Source organism: Lissotriton helveticus, chromosome 4_1 (assembly GCF_964261635.1).
Source record: "Lissotriton helveticus chromosome 4_1, aLisHel1.1, whole genome shotgun sequence".
Classification (NCBI taxonomy): domain Eukaryota; kingdom Metazoa; phylum Chordata; class Amphibia; order Caudata; family Salamandridae; genus Lissotriton; species Lissotriton helveticus.
The window spans coordinates 582,836,454-582,850,083 of record NC_136063.1 but is presented as its reverse complement, the minus strand read 5'-3'; the positions used below and the strand labels follow the sequence as shown (position 1 = coordinate 582,850,083).

The window sequence follows — 13,630 nt, the reverse complement described above, 5'->3', positions numbered from 1 at the left end:
GGCCTGAACGCATTCCGTGAAGTCAACAGTTCCCCCCCTCAAAGAGATGAGAGAGCATGAGACAGCCACCCTCCCGCCAAGCCTCAAATGACCCCTCCCGTAACGCCGGAGGAAACTCGGGGTTGAAGTGTATGGGCGTGTATGGGGTAGTGAGAGGAGTGGATCTATTCAGTACATCCCAAACCCCTAAGGTGGTCGCTGCAGGAGTGCTGATATAGGCATTGCACGGTTGATGGTGTTTATGTTTCCACAAGAGATCCCATGTCGTTCTCCCTGTTATTTGTCGGTCCATATGGAGACAGAGTTTTTCCGTCTCTCGGAGGGACCATTCCGTATTCACCCTAAGTTGGACTGCCCTGTAGTAACCCAAGAAATCCGGCAAGGCCAATCTTCCCTCCTTCCTTGATCTAGTTAACACACGGTTGGGGAGCCGTGCACTCTGCCCCTGCCAAATAAACTTGGTAATCATTGTTTTCAGTTCAGAGAAAAGCACCCGATCCACAGGGATCGGAAGGCCCTGAAAGAGATATAGTAAGCTTGGGAGAACGTTCATTTTAATGGCACTGACCCGTCCTATCCAGGAGAGGTAGGCCGTCCGCCATCTAGCAAGATCACCTTTAAGCTGGCACTGCAGGGGGGTTGTTAGCTCCATAGAGGTGCTCCAGCTTGGGTGTGAGTTTGATGCCAAGATAAGTGATGTCTTTGTGAGCACTCCAAAAGAGGGTCACGTCTTCAATATCCCGCATGGTTTCCCTCGGCGCCGTGAGGTTAAGGAGGAAAGATTTCGAGAGGTTCACCTTGAAGCCCAAGGCCTGTTCATAGGAGGCAAGTTCAGCTTGGATCGCTGGGAGAGAGGAATTCAGCCTCATGACAGAAGAACATCGTCCTCAAATAGGGATATTTTGTGTTTGTCTGTGCCAAAGGGTACCCCACCCTGTGTCCGGGTTGGATCGAATGCACTTCGCGAAAGGTTCTATGCTGAGCGCAAATAGGAGGGGGATAAAGGGCATCCCTGTCGGGTGCCCCTCAAGAGGTTAAAAGGTTCTGAGGCGACTCCATTAACCACGACTCTGGAACGCAGTGCTCAGTAGTTCGCCCTGCCCATTCCAATGAATATCTCGGTGAAGCCAAACCGACACAGGGTACGAGTCATAAAGACCCAGTCTACCTGGTCAGAGGCCTTCTCCGCGTCAAACGAGAGAAGGACAGCAGGTATGGCTTTCCTCTGTGCTTTCTCAATGATGTGAACTACTCTCCATAGGTTATCATGGGTCTGCCTCCCCTTGATAAAGCCCGCTTGGTCTGGTTGCACGAGGAACGGCATGATATTTTCCAGGCGGGGTGCCAAGATTTTAGAATAAAGCTTGGCGTCCAGATTTAGGAACGCTATAGGTCTGTAAGAGGTGCAGTTGGAGGGATCTTTCCCTGGTTTGGGGATGACAGAGATCACCGCCTCCCCCATCGAAGGGGTTGTGTGTGACAGCGATAGAATTGAAGACCGTCACAAGACGGGGGACTGTTTCCGGAGCAAATGTACAATAGAAGTGGGCATTAAGGCCGTTAGGGCCGGGTGCTTTTTGGAGCTTAAGCAAATCGATCGCCTTTTGAACGTCTTCTGTGGTAATGGGGCTACTTAACTCCTCATCGGTGGAGGTGGGAACCTGGGGCAGGACAAGAGCCTCTAAGTATTTGGTCTTGGACTTGTGCATCTATTTGGTCTGTGGTATACAGGGAGCGATGAAAGTCCCCAAACGCTTTGGCCTTCCCCACCTCACTCTGTTGGGAGATCTCTTTCCCATCGACTATGCATTTGATGTAGTCCTTCTCCTGCCGCACTATTAGCTGACGAGCCAGTAGCAAGCTCATCTTGTTTCCTTTCTCATAGCTGCGCGCTTGTAGTCGTGGGAGGGTCTTTTCAGCCCAATTAGTGTAGTGTAGATAGCCTGAACCTTCCCTTTGACCTGAGTAACCTTATGGATGGATTAAACCGAAGGGTCAGACTTATGTTAATTCTCGGCAGTGCAGAGTTTACCCTCCAGGAGAAGGGGATCTCCCTTGCTTTGCATCTTAAGTGTGGCCTCTAGCTCAGTACACTTCCCCCTAATAACTGCCTTGAAGGTGTCCCAATTATTGAGGTGTGCTCCAGGTAGTTAAGGTCAAAGAACTTAGTAATTGCTTTTCTTAACTCATCCCTGAGGAGTCTGTCTCTATATAGGAAATTGGGAAAATACCATGTGACGAGTTTGGAACGTGGGGCAGGCCAGTCAAGAACCAGCTCTAATAGTGCATGATCAGAGAGGCAAATTGGATGAAATTTGGATCCCACCACTGAATAGAGAAGGGACTGGCTTATGAAAGCATGGTCAATCCTGGAGTATGTCCTATGCAAATGGGAGAAAAACAGAGTAATCCCGGGTTGCGGGATGGGCCGCCCTCCAGGCGTCTACTAACCCCAACCCCTTAAGAGCCTCTTTGAGTGTTTTGCTAAATATCCCCCCTCGGGCCCTCTGGGTGTGTGAGGTGTCCAACGTCAAGTCCCATATCAGATTCAAGTCTCCAACCAACCACTTCACTGCCCGATCCTTTAGTAGTGTGGGAGAAGGAGCCGGAGAGCTTTGTGGGCAGCGTTTTTTTGGGTGGCATATGGACTCATGCCCTACTCCTAGTCAGGGCCGTTCCGCAGCAGAAAGAAGAAAAGCCCCCTACGGGAGGAACTGGGACTCGCCCCGTCCCCCTGCTCAGCACCCCTGCTTAGGCTGGTAGATCTTCTTGGGAAGGAAGAAGTGAGACCCCCGCCGTCGGCACAGGCCTCCGCCAGGACCAAATATCACCTTGCTGGAGGGGCGGGTCATCGCTAAGCCTGTCAGCTGGGGGATCACTGCCTGAGGTGCAAGCTATAGCCAAGGTTGTTCTGCACCAGAAAGCGCCCTCACAGGGCCCAGGGGTCTCCTCCAATCGGTGTGGCAGCCCTCGCTGCTTTTCAAACAGAAATAGCCCCTCTCTGTCCGTTCCTGACCTCCGTTCTGCGTTCGCGTAATGGGTGAGGGGGTATTTTCACCTGGGCCTCAATGGTACCCAGGGCTTCAGGGGGCCCTCCCGCTCCGTGACCCACACTCCTCTTGACCTGGTGTCAGTGCCTCGCCGTATGAGAGCTTACTTGTTGGAGAGTGGTGGGTCTAAGAACTCCCTAATCGCACCAAGAGAACTTCTAGGACAGAGGCAGCATCTGAGAAACAGGGCCGCGGTTCGGGGCTCCCCCACGAGGCTGTAAAATGGTGTCTGACCACAGCCATTTTAAGGTCAGGAACTAGGCTTCTTGCAAGTGATCCCGGCGTCCCCTCTCGAGTCTGCACCATCCCACTGCCTTTCTACGTACCTGGTGCTCTATTCGGTGCTGGGCCCTGAGAGCCACAGTTTCCCCTAAGGTCTCTTCTGTTCGATGGGGGTTCCCGACATGAAGCGCCACCCTCCCGGCACGGGAGCCGCTGCAGGTCTCACGCCTCCGATGTAGCGGGAAGCGGGGCCGGGGGGGGGGGGCAGTAGGATATTACCCCTGGTGCCCACCTTCACCGTCTTCGTGGTTGGGCTCCCCTCAGAGCTCGGGCTGTCGCCTTTGCAGCGAAGGACGGGTCTGGGAGCACCTGCTATCTTAAGAGGCGCCGCAGGCTCTGGCCACAAGAACGAACTTGCCACAATGAAAGACTCCCGGGACCTCCAGCTCACCTCCCGAGACACCCCTCACCATCCAACACCCTCAGGCATCAGGCGAGTTAGTTGTGGGGGCTGTAAGTGCCTTATATTTCGTTGATTTTTCCAGGCCTGGAGAGGAGCCGATCGGAGTTACGTCCGATCGGCCATGATGGTTGGCCACCTAAGTTATATTTTTAGTTGTTTTTTACTTTGGTCATCTGTTGTCCCCCGACACCTCCCATCCCGCCCTGCCACTCATCAACACCAGCCGCAACTGCTAACCATAGGGTCTGCTATTTACAGCTCCCGACAATAAATATGTCTGCAGCTTAGTTTGGATATGTTGTGTATACTACATATTAGCAACAAGCTGGCTGGGGTGTGGCCCAATGCGACTTAATTGTGCTGGTTGCTGTTTTTGGTGAGCTCTGTTGTCCCGTTGCTCAGGCTATTGACCACTGGTTGAAGATTCCACCATTTAGTGGTTGCTATTTGTATTGGCTATAGTAGCTGGCGAGCTTTAGTGTTGCGCCGGTCAACATTGCACCTTTAAACAAGCAATTGCATTTTTGATTGAAATCTTTTGTCAGAGAAACTGATTGTGACCGGAGTGGCCTGTCATATATAATGCAGTTCCTCGCATAGTCTGTAGCTGCGTGTTTTTTTAAGGGCCTCCACGCACCATAAGCAAGTAGCTTTGCTGATCAGAATGGGTTCATCCCCTCCCGTAATAACTCGTACAACCTTTGTCGGTTGTATTCGGTGCTGTACCATCCTGAGGCACAGGCCCTCTGGCAGGCTGTCATCTTATCCATTGACCTGGAGAAGGCTTTCAACACTGTAGGATGGGACTATTTCCTGGCGTTTATGAGGCGCTTAGGCATGGGCGACGGCTGGGTTGCATGGGTGCGACTGCTGTATGCTCGTCCTACAGCCAGGGTCAAGACTGGTAACCGTTGACGACAAAGACACCGTTGACGATGAAGACACCGTTGACGATGAAGACACCGCCGGCGACAACACTGTTGGTAGCAATACCGTCAACGACAGAACCATCGATGACAGCACCGTCGATGAAGGAAGTTCCCTTGTCTATGATTTCAGCACCGTCGACGCCCCCGTCGACGAGTATTACTCAGGTCACCAGAGTAACAAAGACATTTTTACGCCAGTCTATGCAGGATTACAGCAAGGTGTTGCCTTTGCTTCCATCACATCTGTTGGAAGGGTATGTTGAGGAAGAGGATAATGATGATGACGGCCTTCATGGGGTATGTAACAGTCCATCTCACTCCACGTGAAGTGCCAAGAGGATGACGAGGAGGATGACGACTTTCAAGACGAGGCACATTATTACCAGCAGGGTTTTATGGCTCCACGTCATAGCTATCAGTTTGACCTCCGACAAGAACCGTGCCCCAGGGATGTAACCCATCTACGGCCTTCATTAATCAAGGACCTTCAAGCCATGTTGATGGATTATAGGCAAAGGTTCCCTCCTCAGCAAAATCTGTCTGTAAACCAAGTTCCTCAGGTGGAAGAATCTACAGATACACCAGGTCCTCAGTTACCGAGCACGCCTGTGATTATACCGGGCTCAGGGACAATGGACCCAGGAGCACAAAACACTTCCTCCTCAGAAGAAGAGGTAGAAGAAGATGAACTGCCAGATCCAGCATGTGCTCCTGATCCTTGGGATGATTACATGATTCCAACACCATCTTCTCCTCAGCACCTGCCATCAGACTCTCCTCCAGAGGATATCGGGTGGTTTCACAACTTGATGCAAAGGACAGCCAGCAGGTTCCATTTACCTATGACAGTAAAGCAGACAAAATGTTTCCTTTAAGATTTCAAAGAGGACACAAGAAAAGTGGTGCGCTCCATACCTATCATTGACTGCATTTGGCAGGAGGGTATCAGAATTATGAAAACGCCAGCGTCCATACCACTGGTGCTGCCTCGTGTGGATAAGAAATATCTCCATCTTGCCTTATTGGACATCCGAAGCCAGATTCAGTCATCTCCCAGGCTTCACAAAGGCGGTCTAAGAATACGGCTACCCAGATTACTAACCCCCAGATAAGGAAGGGCGTAGAATGGACATCCTTGGAAAAAGGTTCTCTTCAATGGCAGCAGTGATAATCAGAACAGCAAATGCTTTAGCCATTATCAGTCGCTTTATGGTCCGATATGACAGGGCTAATAGACCTCATCCCGGAGGAAAGCAGGCAAGATGCATGCAAAACTTTGTTGGAGGGTGAGCGTTCAGCCTCAGAAACAGTTGACTGTGCCCTTGACTTGACAAATAATGGTTTTAGGCAGTTGGCAGGAGCGGCTGTACTTCGACATCAGGGATGGCTAAAAGCGACAACTTTTAGACCTGCGGTACAAGCATAGATTCTTGATATGGCTTTTGACGGGGAGTTACTCTTCGGGAAACACGTTGATGAGGTTCTATTGGTAACAAGAATGATACAGACATGCAACGTCTTTGGGCGCTCTGCAATACAGAAGAGTACCTTTCAGAGGTGCTAGAGGGTGAGTATTCGCCACTTATAAAGGAGGATACCAGAGAGCTCAGCAATATTAACCAAACCAATCCCAATATCGACAGTCTTATAACCCTCCATCATATCGTCAATCTTTCATGGCTGGTTTCTCTCTCCAGGAAGGCCTCCAGCGAGCACCCCAAGAAAGCTGTGACTCGGGCACAAAGCAATGAGCACGTCGGGGTGCCAGTCCATCTGCCCTCCCTACCCAATGGTGCGAAAGTCTCCGGTTATGTGCACAGGATTACATCAGATCGCTGGGTGTTGGACCTGGTCATTAATGGTCATACTCTAGAGTTTCTTCAGTGACCATCAACTACTCCACCCAGGGGTGCCCCTCCAACTTGTCTTCCCTTATTACGAAAGGAAGTTTTATCCATGCTTCTCAAGGAAGCAATAGAGGAAGTACCACTCGCTCAGAAAGGGAAAGGTTTTTATTCTTGTTTTTTCCTAATTAAAAAGCTATCAGGAGAATGGAGACCGATTCTGGACCTAAGGAATCTCAACAAGTTTCTAAAGAAGCAGACATTCAGGATGGTAATGCTCTCCGATATTCTGGGCTGTTTAAACAAAGGAGATTTCATGACTTCCCTCGACATGGTAGACACATATTTCCATATCCCAATCCACCCAAAGCACCGAAAGTTTCTAAGATTCACAGTGGCTGCTACCCACTATTAATAAAAAGTGCTACAATTTGGACTCAAATCAGCACCATGGATCTTCGCCAAGTATCTGGCGCCAGTAGCGGCAACCCTGAGGTCTCAGGGGAATTAAGTATTTCCGTACCTCGAGGATTGGTTGCTCAAAGCAGCAACTGTGCAGGAGGTTGATTGAGCAATGAAAACTTGCCTCTGTTTGTTTGAAACATTGGAACTTACCCTAAACAGGGAAAAATTGGTTCTGCTTCCAACTTAGATAATATCTTTTCTGGGAGCATCCGTAGACACAATTCAGTGCAAAGCGTTCTTGTCTCAGGAGACGCAGATATGTCTGCAAAGGCTTGCAAGGACAATATTTAAAAAAGGGTCCTTTTCTGAGCGAATGCACAAATCGCTCTTTGGGATGTGCTCTTCAGCGATAAATCTGGTACCTCTAGCCAGCCTGAAAATGAGGCCTTTTCAGGAGGAGCTACAGAAACAGTGGCAACAACTTTGGGATTCTTCAAAGATGTAGTTCGAATCACAGCACGGATGGTGAAAGCACTGCAGTGGTGGTTCCAGGCGACAAATCTCGTTCAAGGCCTGACTTTCCTATGGAGCACCCCAGATTTCATTTTAGCAACGGACACCTCCATGGAAGGCTGGTGAGTTCATCTACAGGATTTGCAAATTCAAGGCAAATGGTCTTCGGCACAGAGAAAACAGCACATCAGCAGCTTAGAGCTAAAGGCCATATTCCTATCTCTCCAAGCTTTCCTGCCGAGAATAGCAGGCTCCTCGGTGTTGATGCGTATGGACAATATGACCAGCATGTACTATATCAACAAAGAAAAGGAGGAACAAGATCCATTACGCTTTCCCCAGAGGGGACCAAATTATGGGAATGGACAACACATCATGGGATCTCGGTAAAGGCCGAGCATGTCAGGGGTCTTCACAATACCGTTGCAGACACGTTGAGCAGGTCTCAGTCCAGTTGACACGAGTGGGATCTAGAACAATTCCAGCTGGACAAGGTATTTCGAGAATGGGGGTATTTCGAGAATGGGCGAAACCAACTTTGGACCTCTTTGCAACGAAGGAGAACGCCAAAGGCCAGTACTATGCCAGCAGATTCCCCCTACCTGGGCCAAGGGGGAATGCCTTTTTAATACGATGATCAGGGATATATGCCTTGGCTTTTTCCCCCATCCTGTTATTTCCCAGGGTTCTAAGCAAGATGAAATCGGAAGGCTGTCATCTGATCCTGATAGCTCCACGTTGGCCCAGACAATACTGAATCCCGCAACTGCTCCTGCTGTCGGAGTCATAGCCCATTCGCCTACAGCCATTCTCGACAATGTTATCGAGGAACAAGGGCCAAGTAAATCATCCAGATCCACACTCTCTTCATTTTCACGCATGGCTCCTGAATTCCTGGAGCTTAAGGACGTAAGTGTAATGCAAGAGTGTAGAGAAATCATTGCTAAATCCCATAAGCACTATCAAAACATATCGTTTGATATGGAGAAGATTCTGTTGCTGGTGTAAAAGAAATAATGTTCACCCGGTGCAAGCCCCTGCTGAACAGATCTTGCCGTACCTCCTCTCACTAGCTAAATCAGGTCTCACTTTCTCATCAGTAAAGGTTCACCTGGCTTCAATTTCCCGTTATAGGAAATCTCATCAAGCTCTTTCTCTCTTTACATCTAGTCTTGTAAAGCAGTTCATGAGAGGCCTTTTCCACTCATTTTCCCCTGTGCGTGCACCTCTTCCAAAATGGAAGCTCGATGTTGTCCTGGTGCAGTTGATGAGACAACCGTTTGAGCCAATTCACAAAGCGGAGCTTAAGTTTCTCAGATAGAAGGTATCCCTCTCACTAGTTCTTACTTCTGCAAGGAGGGTGAGGGAAATACAAGCCTTTACAATCAAAGAACCTTTCCTACATTTTACTGAAAACTATGTAGCTTTATAGACAAACCCTATACCAAAGGAACCAATACAATTTCACCTCAATGAGCCGGTGATATTTCAATCTTTCTTTCCAAATCCAGAACGGGCATTTCATATGATGGATATCAAGAGATGCTTGAAATTTTACCTACACAACACAAAAGAGATAAGAGAAAACAGACCAGCTCCTGGTCACTTACGGACAAGGAAAACAAGGAACAACTGTGATTCAGTTCTAACACGAAAAGGCTAACAAGCCCCTGACAGCAAGAACTAAAGCACACTCCACAAGAACAGTGTCTGCATCTGCAGCTTTGTGTGATGGAGTGACATTAGACAAAATATGTTGTGCTGCGACATGGAAGAATGTCCACACGTTAACAAAGCACTACTGTCTGCAATCTACGCAACGAGAAGATGCAGCAGTTGGACAAGCGGTACTGCAGCATCTCTTCAATTAAGGTCAGCCTCTTTGTTTGACATAAGAAGAGCTCTTTCCTTATTTTAATAACAGTATTGCATCAGTCTGAAAGTGTATATACAAATGTATATAAAACAGTTTTTTGAGTTTCTAATAATTGTGATTGCTAGTGTATCTGAAAGATTTATCCCACACATTTTATGCTAGATTTTAAATGATTATTAGAGATATTTCTGGTATATGTCTATAACATTGGGAGTTTAAAGTTTCATGTCTCCCACATCTGCTAACGACAGTAGTTTCATGGTACTGCTTGCTATTCTGATTCAGGCATGTGAATCCATGAAAGATACGCCAACACTGGATAAGAAAATAAGTTACTTACCTGTAACTACGGTTATCCAGTATTGGTATCTTTCACAGATTCACATGCAACCCACCCTCCTCCCCGGAAAGTCAGTTCTCATTGAATTTGGGATCTGTACTTCCCACTTGTGGTTTGAAAATCTGAGGAGAGCTGGTCTCTGCTGGGAGTGTTCTAGAGGGTGCTAACAGCTGATTGGCTGTATGTCAACCTTCGGTCCTTTTTTAAAAAGGACATGGATAGGCTACGGATTAGATGGCCTTCGGCCGTTATAGCCTATTAAGGATTTAAGGCTCTGCTTGAATATTATACCATGGGATTGCTATCTCGACGACGGGGAGTGAGTCAAGCATGTGAATCTACAAAAGATACCAATACTGGATAACCGTAGTTACAGGTAAGTAACTTATTTTCTTATTTCTGGTATGCCATGTTGGGAGTATAATGGATGAATGATGATTCTACAGATGAGTTAGTTGAGTTTTCCAGTAAATTTGTGGAGGCGTCAGAGGTACTTCCGGATGGGAAACCAATGGAGGGAGCATCTTTGGATGCTGTGAAAGATACCAGAAAAGATGATGATGAACCTGTGGTAATAGAAAAATAATGGTGATGGCAATGTGTCTTATTGTACAAATTGTGAAGGAGAAAATGGTGTTAAAGAGGAGATGTGTGGTAGAGAGTAAGGAAACCACCTATTGGTTGGTAGATTTTAATTAATGTATAAAAAGTGTCATTGTCCTAATTGTGTGTATATTTTGGCATGGATAGTTTAACTTTGTTTTAGTAGAAAACATATTTTTTATTATTATATGGTATTTGGTAGAGTGATAGTCATAATCTTATCCACAATGTATTGTATTGTTACAGAAAGGGGATGTCTTGTGTTTGTATTGTGTAATGTAAAAAGAAGAGGAATGTGTGTTTATAGCTATTGCAATATGTTACTTCATTGCATACCTTGCTACATTAGTGTATTCCATTCTGGATCCCCTATTCTCTCTGATGATGTGTTAGTGACAGAACACTGCCAGCTGAGGAGTTGAGAGTACTAACCAGAGGATCTGCTATTTACGGCTCCAAACAATAAAGATGTATGCAATAAAGGTATTTCTCCTCATTTCGCCTCCCTGTGGTAGGCGCAGTTTTTTGGCACAATCCCAGGTTAACTGCCTTTAGTAAATCTGGGATTCTATCAAAGTCTATGGGTGGATGCACAGGAACGCCCATGCTCCAAACATGTAATGCCTACCACTTTCAAACATGAGGCAATGCAGCGTATGCTGCTGCATTACATTCATTTACAGAGTCACCTAAGGTGGAGCAAATCGCCCCTTGCGTGGCTTTGTAAATCTTACTGAAGCCTTTGCATTGTCTTTGCGTCAATTTGCCCAATGCAGGGACAGTGCAAAGGCTTAGTAAATCTTGGCCTTAGTGTTTCGAGCTGGCTTAGGGCACATTGCCCTTGCTCCTTTAAAACAAATAGGTGTCAACGTAGATCCATTCACTTTGGATATATAGCAAACCTACTGTACAACACCGTTTCGTTTTCGGGGCAGGTAAGCTCCCTTTCTTCGGATCATAAGACATTAGTGGAACCCATTATATTTTAAATCCCATTTAGCTGTCATATGCAGGGAAATTAACTTCTCCTTGTGGTTAGACCCTCTTCTTTCCACAAAATGTGCCTGCAACTGTTTTGCTGCCGGTAAAATTTGAGAGATTAGGTTTCCCTTTCTCTAAATGGTGGGTAAACGTTTGCCGTACTGGAATTAGCGAACCTGTTAAGCTTCAGAATTTTGAGCTATATTGAAGATGTGTTAATAATATTATTATTATATTTTTTAGATTTGCTTTATTGTTGCTATTTAGTTGTTACTCTGTTTTCCTTTATTTTGTTTCGGGGGAAAGAAGATGTACTATGGTTATACTGGGAGTCAATTGTGATGTAATACATTATTATTTGCCTATGATATGTATTCTATTTGGAACGTACGGCATAGTTCTGAGAATGGTCAATCCTAGCCAGTACTCAGACCTATCCAGATGTCTCCCCTGTCGTGGGTTCATTCTTTGGATTAAATCAGCAGCTTCTACAGCCAACGTCTCAAGTGGTTATTTTGGTGTAATTTTTTAACCCCATACTTCACTTAGCTTAGTTGCAAGCAGGTCTGTTAGTGGGTAATCAAATGCACGCAAACACCCTGTCAGAATTGTTGGCAAGTTTGTTTTTATAATTACTCCTTCATTTAGAAAAATATTCTCCTATCTACATTTCATGGACATTTATTTTACGTAATTTATAACATTATTTTTACTTTTTTTTTTGCTGCATCAGTTACCATTTTTTAATTCTCTTTTCAACTAGCTTATTGCTTTTGCCAAAGAACTTCACGTTGAACTCAGCCCAGAAGCTGAAAAGCTGATTCATGGCTATTACTTGGCAAGTCGAAGAGTTCGTACCGATTCCATGAATTCGTCAAAATTATCTACATCTGCTCTGAAGAACTTGTAAGTTTGTTTTATTCTTTGTTCCATATACTGCTTGCTCTTGTTGTGACTTTGCACGTTGTCCAATTCAGGGACTGTTAAAGTATTTCCTCATTAATGGAGTTTTGTTTGAATAATTAGCTGGAGCCTTGTCTTAAGAATTTTTTCATCTTGCTTGATGAAATTTAGCAGGCATCAGAGTCATAAGCTGCATCCTGTTTGATTTGATGATCATATTTCATAAGAATTCCGCTTTTCACATGGATTTAACAACATAGTGGGCTTAAACTACTGTGCAATTCAGGTTTGATTGTAAAATTGATTAGATCAAGAGTTTGGCTTTAAAAGTAGGCTGCAAACGGAATAAAATACATGAAGCATACTCCTCGTTGGTCATGATACGGACAGGTTACAAAATAAGTGGGTAGTGTCCATTATATAGCATAGGATGCCTCTTTTTTATATGGCATCACAAGGGTGAACGGGCATAACAAACTAAACGGATAGAAGAATTACACACTGTAGGAAAGTAGGATATGCTTTTATGTTCACCCCCACTTTTTGCTGGTGTTACTCTGTTTCATGACTAGTTTAACCGATCCTGCTAATCAGACCCCAGTCACTGTGCTTTCTCCCTAAATTGGACGGTGGTAAGTACTTTGGTACCTTCCCAATGGGCTACTAGTGTACCCTTCTAAGTCCCTAGTATATGGTACTAAGGTACCCAGGGCATAAGTACACCAGGGGTCCTCCATGGGCTGTAGCATGTATTGTGCCACCGAAGTGGTGGCAAGTCAAAGAGATCGAACTGGTTCCATGCATTCCTCAACATTATTTACATCTGCTCTAAAGAACTGGTACATTGGTTTTATTCTTTGTTTCATATAGTGCTTGCTCTTGTTGTGACTTGCACGTTGTCCATTTCAGCGACTGTCCAAGTGTTTTTTCATTAATGGAGTATTGTTGGAAAAATTTGTTGGAGTCTTGTCTCAAGAATTTGTTCATCTTGCTTGATGAAATTTAGCATGTATCAGAGTCATAAGTAGCATCCTGTTGATTTGATGATCATCTTTCAGAAGGATTCCGCTGCTCACATGGATTTAACAATATAGTGAGCTTGGGGGTGTGGCTAACAGCCGCCGAAATGGCAGCATATTGATTGATTTATAAATCCCGATATATCCGCACATCAATCCGAATACAAAGTTGCCTAAAGAAGTGGGAGAGACCCTGTCGATGCCTAGAAACAATAGTTTGCAGAATAAAGAAATACCTTGAGGCAAAGTGGGGAGGCTGCCGAATGCCTCTGATGCCGTGCAGTGAGGCTGTATGCTCAACATGGCGTAGACGTTCCCGCAGAGAAGATTAGAGCCTGGTGAGGAGTGGATTGACGCTGCCTCGTGGGAGCTGCTTCCGCCGCTGTGAGTGTGTCTGGGAGGGGGCCCGCAAAGCTTGGGATCGAGCAAAGGTGGAGGAAGTAGGCGAAGCTGGGTACGCCCGTGAAGGAAGTCAACTGGGG

The 13,630-nt window shown here is 46.1% G+C and overlaps 1 protein-coding gene across 2 annotated transcripts in view; it reads left to right on the top strand.

Annotated features, from left to right (window-relative positions):
- The window catches only part of MCMDC2 (minichromosome maintenance domain containing 2), a 1,264,730-nt gene that overhangs the window by 1,022,485 nt on the left and 228,615 nt on the right, over nt 1-13,630 (top strand). The window contains exon 13 of one of the 2 annotated variants that reach the window (XM_078687209.1): nt 11,990-12,132. In XM_078687209.1, coding sequence (XP_078543335.1) covers nt 11,990-12,132 — 143 coding nt within the window. Of the gene's footprint in view, nt 1-11,989; nt 12,137-13,630 lie in introns of those variants that run through there. The other variant, XM_078687210.1, reaches the window with a different exon arrangement.